Genomic DNA, 13,799 nt, shown 5'->3' on the forward strand with positions numbered 1-13,799 from the left:
TTAGCTTGCTAGACCTCAAGCCTAAGAAATTTTCTTCGCACTCCATCAGTTGTCATTTCTCATTTCCCAACAAGTTTGTCGCCCTCGATCTTATACCAAAATCACAATTCCTATACTCACAGTAGCCTATATCGTCTGTCCTAAAGTGAACAATATTTTTTTATACTGTTAATATTCTATAAAAAATGAAGCAACTTGAATTTTTCTTATTTGTTAATAAAATCAAATTGTTCATAAATTTTAAATACAATTCTATAATAAATAAATTTGACTTAAAATCCAATTCTTTATTAAATCTTAGGTTTAAATAATATTAAGAAGGAAAAATGGGTTCTTAATGGACATAATGTAGTTAAAATTTTCTCTTCTGGAGTTTGACCGGACGTTTTATAATCTAGGATCTTTTAGCCATTCTTTTAACAAGAGGAGCTGTTTGCAATTTCGACAAATAAAGATGATTTTATGTAATTTCGAAATAGAATATCTCCTTATTTTTCCCCCGAAAATATATAATCAGTAACCCTAGCCATCACTGTTTCTGCTTTCACTCGCACATTTCTACTTGTCAATTGCACCGCCCCACTGTTTCTGGCAGTCCGTTCTTGAACGACATAGTACAACGACGACCACCGCGCTCACCGCGCTTCTCCCCGTCCTTTGTGGTCCAGGAAAAGAGCAGGTATACTTAAAAATTCTATTTCTACTCAAGGTTTTGGTACTTATACATGTATCTATGAGGTTTCCACCAAACAGGTCCGTATATCATGCACTCGTAAAAATTCTAACCATATTATTTATGCGTTTCCTGCGTGTTTGGTTCTTGATGTGAAGTCTTGGAAGATTTCCTTGGTTTTTTAGTAACAATAGATTTTTTACAGATGTGTGCAATGTTTCTAATAACGAGTTTGCTGGCCTAGAAAATGTTTTAAACATGCTGTATGTTTTTACTGGATATTGGTGATTTAGACCCTCTATTTGAATAATTATGTATCTTAAATTGGGTTGATTACTGAAAGAAGAAAAGAACTTCCGCGAAGTGCCCTAAACTGTTCAGATCTGGTTCTTTTTATTAGCAAAAAGTGGGCGGCATTTTTTGGATAAAGATGTTTCCATAGACAACTAAAGAAATTCTGTTATGATCCACCACCGGGTATAGATTGGTTGTATATTTAATGCTTGAAATGGACAGTACATAAATTGCCCGGATTCTGTTGCTGCCGTCTTAAAATGTGGTGTTTTAATGAATTTCCGTGTATAGAAAAACTAAATCATGCGATTCACAATTTTATTTGAGAATAGTCGGGACACCATCTACTTTATTAACCAACACGGGTCCACAACACGCCAGCATTCTTTTGTGTTCGTTCTTCACCCTCTACATCTCACTCAGTTTGTTGTCGATTAAAAGTTAGATCTGTGTAATTAATATAATCTTGTTCTGCTGGTTATATCTTGGATATAATGGTTCTTTCTTCCTGATGCAGCTACCTCTCTCTTAGTTGCTTTGCCAAGGCATCGGAACTTGTTGACGTTGAAGTGTATTATTGAGGCACAATGGGTTTTGATATTGAGTGCATAATTGACATTCACACTTATCCTGGGGAATACTTTTGTCCAGTTTGTCGAACACTTGTGTACCCGAGTGAAGCATTTCAGTCACAATGCACTCATCTATATTGCAAACCTTGCTTGGCACACATCGCAAATGGTAGCAGGGCCTGCCCTTATGATGGATACTTGGTGACAGAATCAGATTCTAAGGTTATTAGTCCTGATAACTGAGGCTGATGTATATAGTTATTTTCTGGTCTTTCTCTTTCTCTGACATTCTTAACATTGTTGGTAGCCGCTAATGGACTCGAATAAAGCACTGGCAGAAAATATTGGCAAAGTTAAGGTGCATTGTCTCTACTTCCGAAGTGGATGCTCATGGGAGGGTACGCTGTCTGATTGCTCCTCGCATTGTGCTGGGTGTTCCTTTGGAAATTCACCTGTTATATGCAACAGATGTGGAATCCAAATTGTGCATCGCCAAGTACATGATCATGCTCAAAGTTGTCCGGTGAGTGGATCAATGTTACTGACTTATTTAAGAGATAATGAAGATATATTTTGTTCTTAGAGATTGACTTAATCTCAGGGCGTATTCGACGGACAAAATGCTTTAGGGGGTGTCACAGCCTCTAGTGGATCGGGCACAACTTCATCCACAGCTACTGCAGAGGTCAACCGGTCTGCTGCTCAATCAGGAGCACCACTTCCTCAGACCCAGAATCCTCAAAGTGTTGCTGCTACTGTGCACCCTGGGCAAAATGCCATTCTTCAAGTGAATAGCAGCTCTCAGCTTCCAGTTGTTGCTCCTGTTACTGTGCCAACTCCGGAGCAGTGGTATCAACAACAACAATATCTGCAGTATTATCAGCAATATGTGGGCTATGATCCTTACCAACAGGCTAATCAGCAATATTACCCACTTCAGCAACAGCCCATTCAACAATATCAGCAGCAACCAATGCAAGTTCAGGTTCCGCAACAATCTCATGTTTACGCCCAGGCCCTGCCACAACCCCACCCACAGAGCCAACCACAGCTCCAACAGCATGCCCAGCTCCAGGCGCAAGCGCAGCCGCAGCCGCAGCCACAGTCTAATCCTGTTCCTCAACCGCCAACACATCTTCAGGTACAAGTCCAGGGGCAGGCTCAACCACAACCCCATCCCCAGCCGCAACTGGCACCTCAAGCTCAACCCCAAGCCCAAGTCCTGCCTCAGACTCAGGCCCATGTACATGCGCCTGGCCAAGCTTTAGCGCCGAACTATCAAGTCAATCCCCAGCAACAAACTCATCCTTCAATGCGGCCCCAGACACAGACGCAGGTTCCCCCGCAGGCACCACCACCACCACCTCCCAACAGTCAGTCTACTCAACCCCCACCGTTTGCCCAAGGAGTAGGAGTGCGCCCCCCTGCCCAACATCCTCAGGTGCCTCAATTCCCACAACCTCATGCGCAGATGCATCTACCTCAGGCATCCCAATCTCACGGGCATTCTCAAATGCATCCCCAGCCCCAGGCCCAATCCCAACCCCAACCCCAGCCCCAGCCCCAGCCCCAATCCCAACCCCAACCCCAACCCCAGAATCAATCTTCAAACCAATTGCATGTGAAAATTCATCCACAAGCACAACCTTATCATTCCCATTCCCAACCTCCTGTTTTCCCACCGCAAGCTAGCCAGTCCACAGCTCCTCCTGCCCTGCCGCAGGCACCACATCCACCAATCCCCCCTGTTAGCGGGCATCATTCCTATCAACAACCTCAGCAACCCCAGAAAATGCATTCAGGAGCATCACATCAACATCCAGTTCAACCACAAGCGGCAAGTGGGTCCTTACATGCAGTTCATGTACACGGTCAAGCCCCACAACAATCTGGAGTTATGCGACCGCCCCATTCTCACGGTTCAATTCCTCAGCAACAGGCATCAACGCTATTGCCACAACAAAATCAGGTCCCTGGTGTTCCTGCCGCACAGCATCAGCAGTTTCCACCTCATGTGCAACCACCATCTCATCCACATCCACATTCACATCCACATCGTCCTGTCATGCAGCCAGTTCAACAATCTGTGCCTCAGCAATATGCTCAGCAACAAAATTTTCTTGTTCCCTTTCAAGGTCAATGGCATCAGCAAGGTCATTTCCCACAGCAACAACCTATGCAACCCCAACTTCGCTCTTCGGGGCCCCCTCCACCCCAGCAGCCTCAAAATTATGTTGGGAGACCAATGATGATGAACCAGGGGATGCATCCACAAAACCATCCTTTGTCTACTGGTGTTTTCCCTCCTCATCCTGGACCTGTGCAACTCACATCAACTCAGGCAGCTTTAAATCAAAATTATGCCATGTCTACCGTGATGGAGCAGAATGCAAATGGCCAAGAAACTGGGTCACCTCCAAAGGAACTAGTTGAAAAGGGTTTTGAAGGGGATCCCCCGAAAGAGGAGATCGTCAAAGGACAAAGTAGAATAGTTACCAAGGATGCTGATAATTGTGAGGGGGGTGATTTAATTAATTCTGTCGTCAAGCAAGAAGACAATGTGCGGGGTTCTTTGGACCGAGCATCTGGGGGAAAATCTTTTGAAGCTGGAGCTGCAGAACATGAATTCTGTAAACAAGAGGGTCATCCACTGACAAATTCTGATTCATTGAAACCAGTGGAGCCGGAGAATGAGAAAATGATTGTATCAAATACAGTGGTTTCAGGTCCATCCTTGGCAAATTTTGAGAAGCAATCTCAAACTGCCTCTGCTACTGCTACAGAAGGGCATGTACTACCACCAAAATCTCATGGTTCTCATCAGCAAGGGCCTCAAGAACGAGTGCAGGGACCGCCTCCATCGTTACTAGGAGCTCAAGGACCTGTCAGTTTGCCTCATCCTGGGAAATGTCTCAACTCAAATGAAGGAAGGGGCACTGGTTATGTTGGCCCTCCTCCAAAAAGCTTTGATTCTCAATCTACTACTCAAGGACCGGGACCGAGTACTCTAGCTGATTCACGTGGGATAACGGGACGTGCTCCACCAGCCCGCTTTGAGGTTCAGTTTGGTACCCAGCATGTTGATAGGACGAATGAAGTTTCCATGCCAAAAGATCAGATGCCAGGCTCCTTGCACCTGTCAGGCCCTGTTGGGGACGACCCTCTCATGATAACTCGTGGAGAAGAGCCAAGTATTTTGAGGATGAATGGGGGAACAGCTCTTGACTCCTCCATGATCGGCTCTAGGGATGAAAAATTGAAGTCCTTTTCTAGGGAGCATTTGGATCCGTTTCCTGGAGAGCGAACTCGCCCTCTTGACCAAGGTAATGTTTTGATAAGATCTAAAGCTGTTTAGTTTTTCGTTTGTATTCCTTCGCCTCCCAAATACTGCATGATAAGAGTTCTTGATGACTTTGCTTCTGGTGAAAACAGCTCCGATTTATCTTGATAAAGGGCCTCATGGGCAAGGTTATGATGGTGGGTCAAAGTTGGATCCTGGTGCGTCAGCTTCATATTCAAGGTTCATACCTTCACATCATCCATCCGGCCCTGGTCGGCTGGACATGCATGGACCAGCCCATGAATTTGACCAGCATCACATGAAGCATTTTGCTCGCCGAAGTCCCAACAGGGAGTATGTTGGCTCTTCTCCACATGGATTTGGTGGCCCATCCAGTTATGCTCGTGTAACATCAGCTTTCGATGATGTTAATTCCAGGAGTGTGCATAGATATGGTGAAGGATCAAGGTCTTACAGTCTTTCTTCTGATCCAGTTGGGAATCCTTTTCGTGATGGCAGGTTCCCCCCCATGTCTCGTCATCCAAGAAGAGATGACATTGTTGGCCCTCGATATCCTAGATTTGGTGGGCATATGTCTCCTGGCCAGATCCAGAACCCTATTGGGAGTGATGATGTTTTTGGACCAGAAGGGGCTGGCCATTTTGTTGGTGGGAAGTTTTTGGATCCAGCATATTTGCCTGGTCATTTTGATATGGCTGATTCAGCATCTGGTGCCTTCCCTGGTCATGGTCGTCCTGGGGAAGTGGGTGGTCCTGGGAACTTCCCTCTTCCTTTTACTGAACCTGTTAGAGGCGATAGACAGAGTTTCCCGCATTTCGGGGAGCCTGCAATGAGGACCAGCTATTCAGTCCCTGGTTTCCCTGGTGCTGGAAATTTTGCTGTGAGTTTTAAATCACCTGGTTTTCTATGTTCAATTTAGTTTCCTCTCATTTTCAGTTATGTTTAAATTGCTGTTTTTGGTGTTAGTGATTTGTTGTGCATATCTAATAATATGCGTTGTTAGTGAATGTGCTTTTGCTTTTTGTAGGGTGGTATGGATTCCTTCAATCAATCTAGGAAGAGGAAGCCTGTAAGCACTGGATGGTGCCGGATTTGTGAGTTCGACTGTGAAACGGTTGAAGGTCTTGATATGCACTCACAAACCAGGGAGCACCAAAAGATGGCCATGGATATGGTCAAAACTATCAAGCTGCAGAACAACAAGAAGCAGAGGTAATGCCGTTCCACTGTATGTGCCATAATGAATTGATGGTGCTATCATCAATTTTTGTCATTGCCATACAGAAATGCTGCTGGCCATATGGTGCATGAAGGGGGGAGCAGAAGTAGGAAAGCGGGTATTGTTGGCCGTGGAGGCAAGCCTTGACTGGTAGATGTGATTATTGGGAATCGATTTCAGGTCAGGATTTGCGCTGGATCTTTCTTTTTCTTTATTAGCATGTGATTTTCCTCCAAATTTCACTCAGTTTTCTACACTCATTTTATCATTTCAGGTGGCTGCCCTGTTTCTGAAGATGTTTTTGGGATGAAGTATTGTTGGCAGTTAGGTTTGTTGATTTATTACTTTGACATGCTACATTCCAATATGGCTAGTTTTTATTGATTATCATGTTAGCTAAACTGTATTGCACTTCTATTTCTGTTAATGTTATTCAAGAATTTATTCTGGGTGCTCATTTCTTCCTTTCAGCTTTTTATTTGATTATTGGATCAGCATGGTTTCAAGAGCGAACTTGGTCTCAAGTTGAAAACTTTGTCATATCTTCTGGAACAATGCACTTGATGTAACATGAATGTTAGGCTCTTATTTTCCTTGCTAAAGGGACAATATCTTTTGTATTATGGAAATACCCGATCCGTCGACGGTGAATAACGTTGCACTTTATTGGCACATATGCGTTGTCAACTTGAATGATCAAAAAATGGTGACAATTTTATGTGAAATTTGATTTGATAAGTTCTCACCCTTGTGCAAAAATATTTTAGAGTGAATAAAAGCCATGCATTCTCCGGAACTGACAGTGTTGATGTATTTGCTTATACAGTACTTGTCTGATATGAATTTTAGCTCCTGTAATTGCATCACCAATGAAAGAGATGGTGACACTGTATAATAATTTAGGCTTTGTTTTGTTATTTTTAATAATCAATTTTGACCAATTTTGAGTGGTAAAAGATGATGTAACTTGAAGTTGACTGAAGAATTGAGTTGGATTTTGGATTTTAAATTTGAGTTTGGTGGAATGGTGAAGTTGAAAAGAAAGATATATTTGGTTCAAAGAGTTTGCAGCCTAAAAAACTCCATAGATGTCATATCAGGTCTTGTTGGTATTTTATTGGCATGTTGTAATGTTGTATGAGCTATGCATGCATACAAGAGTATATATATAGGTGATGGTTGAAGGTGATATGAAAGGAGTAAAGACATGTAAATTTTAATTTCGCTAAATTTTAAGCTACCCAAAATGAGTGTAACTAACCAAACATACGGTTTTCAACCAAGACTTCCAGTTGAGTCAAGAAGTAATCCAAACATTGTATTAGAATTGTGATTATTTTATTTTTGGTTGAAATGCATGCCACTCGTAGGATATGCACAGCTCTTAAATTTTTAATTTAATGGTAAGTTCTTATGCAGATGTGTATTGAATTTGGATCCTCAATCAAAATGTGGTGGACGATATGAAGTTGGCTGCTTAATTGAAAAATGTTTGCTCTATACTTCTGAAAATGTTAAAAGAATGCTAGGTCCAGTTTACTACCTGGGATAAGTAAGGAGAGAAATTTCTCATTCAAAATGACATCTGTAGTAAATTAATCTGTCATTTCACTCATCCAAGATTCAGTTCACGTCTCTATTTTACTCAGTTTATCTATAAGTTAAGAGTCATTGAGAGTTTGTCACAGTCCTTGAACACTATATTGTATATAGAACCCCTGACGATACAGCTTTTAGCTTGTATTGATCTTTGTATTGTTTTCTTTTTTTGAAACCAGAACAATATTTAAAGCAACTACATGAGTTAATTTATAGGTAACATGAGATCTGGACACTAGTGATAAACACGAGACAATGTGATATCAGTTGGCAGCTTATCTTACAAAAAGAACTGTCATTATGCATGACTAACTGTTGTTCAGACAATCATGAAATATGATCTACTCTAGAATCCTGTTTGGTTCTTGCTTCATTAGATTATAATTTCCATAAGTCTATTCTCGAAAGCAGAGGTTGAAACTATATAATTTATTGCTAGACCAAAGAAGAAAACCCTTGCAAGACTAATTAAAATAAAATGTTACATTAATCCAATAAAAGGGGAAAAAAAGAATTTGGTGCATATTTGGGTCGGATATGAGTTTGATTCTTCTAGATCGACAAATGGCTAGGACCTGAAAAATCTTTGTTAACTGCTTAGTGAGGTCTAGATTGTTTTAAGTTGCATATTGACATCTTTGATCCACTGTTCACGATCTCTTTTATTGCTAAACCAAATGGTTTTGGTTCCTGAGCTTCAGTGCACATTGTTGATTCAGTATGGCTAGATTGCCTTTCACCATCCTCTTCTTCTGGAGGCTATTTCTCGTGGCTGTGAAATAAGATAGTAGAATTCTTACTCAGGATTTCTTGTAGAGAGTTTTGACCTGGTAGTCAATCTAACATTATAAGCGATTTTGGATAGGTTATTTTCGTCTAGATACCACTACAAGCTTCTGAGGGGTCTGAACTAATTATCTTTTAGAAAATTGTGGGGCCATAGTTGGAATTTTAATGATGCTTTTGACTAACAGAAGCAATTTATTTGCAATTGGACATCTTAAACAAGATAGTTCAAGTTCTCACCAGCACCCGCTGGTAATTATTAAGTGTTGTGCCATAAACCGAGCTGCCCACGTTGGGATTTTGTTTGCAATAAGTCTACTCTGGAAATCTTAGCAGAGAATTAAATATGCCAGAAGTCTCATGATGTTTTAAGACGTATCAAACATATATATTGTATGCATGTACTACTGCTTTCTTTGAACTTATTATGCTTCTGTATCTGTGACTTCATTTTAATGATGCAATTTTGTCAGGTGTTGTACCTATGCAGTATCAAACCTTTCTGGTACAACTGTTTTGTCCTTATTCTGAAAAGTGGGTCAAGCATTTCGAATGTGTAGACACTAGTGAGGTGTACAGTTGTATAATCATGTGAGGATAAGAAGAGTTAATAATGACAAATTTAATGTTTGCATTTTTGGTTTGGTGAACCTCTTGTTCAGCTAAATTAACTTTCTAACTTCAATTTTCGCTTAAAACTACGCATTCCCCTGAAATGTTCTGTGAAAGCGGCTCTAATCTATTTTTGTTCACGTAGAGAAAAGGTGTTAAGGATCTCCACACATCCGCACTCACCTGAAATGTTTTATGAAAGGTGCTCTAATCTATTTTGTTTTCATAGAGGAGTAAAGGATCTCCAGACATCACTTAGAGCATGTGCAAGTTCCACATCCTTGTAACGGTACTAGTATTTGGATTCTTTGGCCCAGTTCCTAAGTGTTTCTAGAAGGGCATTTGGTTGTCTAGTATAAGAATTAAATATTTAGATTTTAGAATAAAGTTGACAGCTATAATAAATAATGTACTAAGTCTAAGGATGGTATTTAATGGAAAAGTGCAGGTAAAATGAATCTGACTACTTTCATGTAAAAGGGACTTTCTATTGGAAACAACTGCAACTGCAAGCAAAATTTTTGTTATAACTTATTTGTTTAGAAAAGTTCAACACGTCCATTTCTTGTGCTGCATGTATCCAATTCTTCTAAAAAGTCTACCTCACTCAATTTTAAAGCTCGTCACGCTCATTACGACTGAGTGAATTGGTATAGTTGCAACATGGTAAATCACTGACAATCTCTATGAAGAGACTGCAGCTAGATTGGTTTCTTGAGTTCCTCTACATCCTTTTCATGGAAGTACATTTTTAAGATTCTTATTGGATGGTTACCTGTGATCCTTTTGTCAGGAATAAAACTTTGATTTGGTCGATTCTCAACATCACAGAATGATAAAGTCGATAGTGATATTTTTTATTCACCAGGAAGACTTCATAGGCTTAGTAAGGAGGAAATCAATTTATTCTTGAGTGTTGTGAAGCAAAATAGCAATGACTGAATTGGACTGAATACTGGAAATGGAAATGTTCTACAGAAAACAGAGCCTAAGCAGATACTGGAAATTGTTGTTAGAGTTCTGGTTTAGGATTATCTGAAGATATATTTTTTCCCCCCTAAATTTTCCACTATTTTGTTAAACAAGTTTCTGTGGTTGTCAAATGTGGGTTAGGGTTGTACAGTTGGTTACTATTAGAAGTTAGAAGGATATCTTCGTTACACACTTTGAACTTTCTTTTTGTAGTTTAGGGATATTATTGACTGTAGGTTAGAGTTTAACAGCAGGTAGTTGCCAAAATTAGGAAGATACATCCGTTTCACACGTTGAACATTCTTTTTGTGGTTTAAGACAATTCCTAATCCTGATAATATTTTGTATTCTTGAGTTCCAAGTTTTGAAGTTGATTATTTTTCTGGTTGAAATTTCTCTATAATAGATCATTTCAATTCAACCTGTCTTTCTTCGGGAAGCAGAAGAGAAAAAAAGGCTGAATTAAGGATGGTTGCTCGCTTTCCAACAGGGTAAGGATATGGTTGGTGCACCGAGTTTGTTTGATAGCATTTTTGTCTTGATATATTGTGCTTATTATATACCTTAATCTTCTGTTACCTTACTCATCTCTTAATCCCTCAGGTTCTGGGTAGTTTCCTGTAGTGGTCTTTAAATACAGTCCCTACTTTTTAGTTGCATCTTCTATTTCTATTTTCTGTAAATCTGAAACCTCGTGAACAGATGTTTGTCTACAGAAAATGAACTTTTGAACTGAGATCAAGCTGAGCAAAGTGGAAATCTAGGGATTAGAGAGAACCCATCAGATTCAACTTGCAGAATGTAGTGTCATCTCTTAGGTTACAAACAATTTTATCTCTGAAAAACTAAAGAGAATTGGTTATTGGTAATTCAAGATTGAATTGTTCAACTAAGTTCTATGAAATGGAGAAACTTTGTCCAACAGAAATACATGGATGGATAACAAGGAGAACAATAATTGAAACCCATTTGACTTTGGTCATCAATTTGGAATTTTTTTTAGGAAATTATTATTTTCTTCAATTGATATTATACGGCCCAACCATTATTAGAGCTTTGACTTGAGCACTTGGTTTAATTGTATTTCTGGCCATTCAACAAGGCTGACAACTAGCCTTCCTATCACTATTCGAGTCTTATGCTTTGGCCCTTCAATTGTTTGAACATGAAATTCTCATGCATTTTGCTTTTTATGAACTGGGGGGTTGAAACACTTCTTTGAATGTGCCGTCGGTTATACAGTGGAAGGTTCGATTCTTGTAATGTGGCTGTAACAATGATTCTTGTGGCTGCCTTTTGATTACTGCTGCCTTCAATAAACTGGAATCAGTCACCACTAAATGTGGATCATCTGTAACACATTCAGTCTGGATATTTATCTTTGACCCTTTATTTAGTATTTATACAACCTAGGGAACCTATGTCTTGTATGGCCTGGGTGCCTACATCCTATATGTTTTTTGCTTTTCCATTAAGCTAGTGTTCACTTTAGAGGTTTTACGGCAAAGTTTTTATGTCAGAAAAATGTGGAAATGCTTTTTGTTTCTGCCCATCCCTGCTTCAATGGTTTTCCACATTCATATCGATAGTGTCTGATTTACAAGAGAAGGTTTCACTTTTGTGTTATTTCAACGAGGTAAGGATATGATTTCAGAATGATCTTTGACATTCAGAATCCAGAGAGATCGCAAACTTATTCTAGGCTCTTATTAATGAAGTGTTTTTGCTCCAAGCAGTTAATGGAGTTCTCGCGAGTTAAATTTAGATGGGCATGGACTACAGAGAAATTACATGCATCTTATTGTGTAATTTTTCAATTCATGGGGAGTTTGTGTCAATCTTTTTTTAGGCGTAACTACAGTCCCGTCTCCCGAGGTTTGTGTAATTTTTTAAACCACAAGGGTTCAGGGGTTCTACGTGTAATTACACCAAACCTCAGGGGAGGAAGGGAGGGGACTGTAGTTATCCCTTTTTCTATGATTTAGTTAGATGAATTGATAACATAAATAAATTAGTAAGAATTAAGAAGAAAAGGAAAAATCTGAAACATGTGGCCTTTTCGCCTTAAGTTAAGTCCTAAGGTTAATTTTGGAAATTACCGGGGTTCTTGGATTGTTGGTACAAACTCGCTACATCACTGGAAACTTATTCTTTCAGTTAACTGCTGTGTTATATCTGACATTGATAGGATTTCTGCTGTTGGATCTTTTTTATTTTGGGTGGGGTGGGGTGATTAGTTTTCTATTCTACTTTAGATTGACTTTTTGTTAATCTTTGGGGCTCAACTCTCACTTTATTTGGATTAACTTTGACACCATGAATGGATGACTTTGTCTAGGAGGTCTTACGTTGGGAAATTAATAAGTTGTGTTGTAATTTAGCTTCAGGTGGATCAATTTCATCGCTAGAGAATGAGGATGTCCACACAGTATGATAGGTGAATGGTAATTAAAGATCCGATTGTTTTGTTTGTGGGTGTCGTGTGGAGTTTACAATTTTTTAAATTACAATCTCAATGGGTTCTCGCAATCGTGTTCTATTGTACTTGCAACCTTCCTTGACATTTTGTATGTTTATGCTTTCAATATTGTGAAACAGTGTGCTATCACTATTCTAAGAATTTAGCCATGTGCAGGGTCTATAATCCAGAAAAACTTTATAGAGGATATGCCTAGTTACCAAAAATATTTTGACAGCATTTTTTTGGGTAGAAAAGATGTCGGACGCCTTTTTGTTTAGGCGATAATCAACCATGAGGGAATGAATGTGGATCCTTGTCTCTCAGTGCATGGATCCTTCATAATTTTATATTAGGTCCATTTACAGACCTGAAACTTACTAAGGGGAATTTGCTAAGTTTAGCTAAAACATACAAATAGCTTAGCGAGCATTTAAGCCACGACAGCCTTTCAGAAACATAGGAAATTCATTACATTGACATAGAGGACACCCAATGGGCTCAATGGCATGGTAAGAGTCCCGCCAAATGCAAGAGGTGCCGGAAATTCATAAGGAAATTAGATGAATATTATTTAGGATGGTTATTGTCACCAATCAAAGAAGTATCATCTTCAAAATGAAAGTATGGCGTTGGATGGATAAACATTGATTCGCGATGATTGGAAGAATGTTTATATTTAATGCTCTAATGTTCTGTCAAGTGGTTCGTTTTGTTTGGAATGGGCTTTGTAGGACTACTTTGCAGAGTCATTTCATTGTTGAACTTTTGGAGTCGCAGTTGGCAGACAAACCATTATGGCTGTGGACTTGATAGGGCTGTGTCCCTGGTTTTGATGAATAGGGTTTTTGTTAATCTTGTTGTGCTTATGTGATAAAGCTGTATTTATTTTATTATTCGGGTGCCTGGAGTTGTAAAATTGAAGCTAACTTTTATATCATTAAACGTACTTATTGGCTACTGTATTTATGATAATTGTTATGGATTTTGGCCACTTTTAAATTTCCGTTCAATTAATCCCCTGATCTATAATGTATACTTTGAATAAAAGAAGATTTATATTTTATGAATAAAAGATGTTGAGTATGTGAAAGCATGATCATTGGGAGTCGGTGTGATTGCGTAAGAATGATTTGAAGTGAACTTATAACGGAATAGAGCTAATGCTAAATTGCTAATCCCATCTATTTTTGCCCTTGTCCGAGTATGTTGAAGTCCCTTTTTCTAAACTTTGCATTGAGGTGTCTATTTTTCTCAATTTACTGCAGTCTTACCATCTCTAAACTCTTCATATTTTATATTCTTAGAAGTGG

The 13,799-nt window shown here is 39.4% G+C and overlaps 1 protein-coding gene across 7 annotated transcripts; it reads left to right on the forward strand.

The window, feature by feature from the left end:
* The first annotated feature begins 502 nt into the window (after positions 1–502).
* Positions 503–13,451, forward strand: LOC105164018 (uncharacterized). Of its 7 annotated transcripts, none has more exons than XR_847978.3 (10): positions 503–679; positions 1,485–1,761; positions 1,847–2,062; positions 2,141–4,862; positions 4,972–5,720; positions 5,868–6,052; positions 6,125–6,239; positions 6,334–6,387; positions 10,435–10,519; positions 12,410–13,451. XR_847978.3 is itself a non-coding variant. In XM_011082562.3 (8 exons), exons 2-7 carry the CDS (start codon positions 1,555–1,557, stop codon positions 6,204–6,206), a joined length of 4,161 nt encoding a protein of 1,386 aa, XP_011080864.1. In that variant the 5' UTR covers positions 503–679; positions 1,485–1,554; the 3' UTR covers positions 6,207–6,239; positions 6,334–6,516. The 7 variants fall into 7 exon arrangements, 1 of the variants encoding a protein (XP_011080864.1); XR_002287306.2 differs by having other exon boundaries at positions 6,334–6,382; XR_847976.3 differs by having other exon boundaries at positions 10,435–13,451.
* Positions 13,452–13,799: the final 348 nt, after the last annotated feature.

The sequence above is a fragment of the Sesamum indicum genome, linkage group LG6, assembly GCF_026168435.1.
Source record: "Sesamum indicum cultivar Baizhima isolate 11 linkage group LG6, ASM2616843v1, whole genome shotgun sequence".
NCBI classification, from domain to species: Eukaryota; Viridiplantae; Streptophyta; class Magnoliopsida; order Lamiales; family Pedaliaceae; genus Sesamum; species Sesamum indicum.

Coding starts and splice junctions, on each gene's coding strand:
- LOC105164018 (XM_011082562.3), top strand. CDS start 1,555: ATGGGTTTTGATATTGAGTGCATAATTGACATTCACACTTATCCTGGG. Junction 1,762..1,846: donor TGACAGAATCAGATTCTAAG/GTTATTAGTCCT, acceptor CATTGTTGGTAG/CCGCTAATGGACTCGAATAA. Junction 5,721..5,867: donor CTGGTGCTGGAAATTTTGCT/GTGAGTTTTAAA, acceptor TGCTTTTTGTAG/GGTGGTATGGATTCCTTCAA.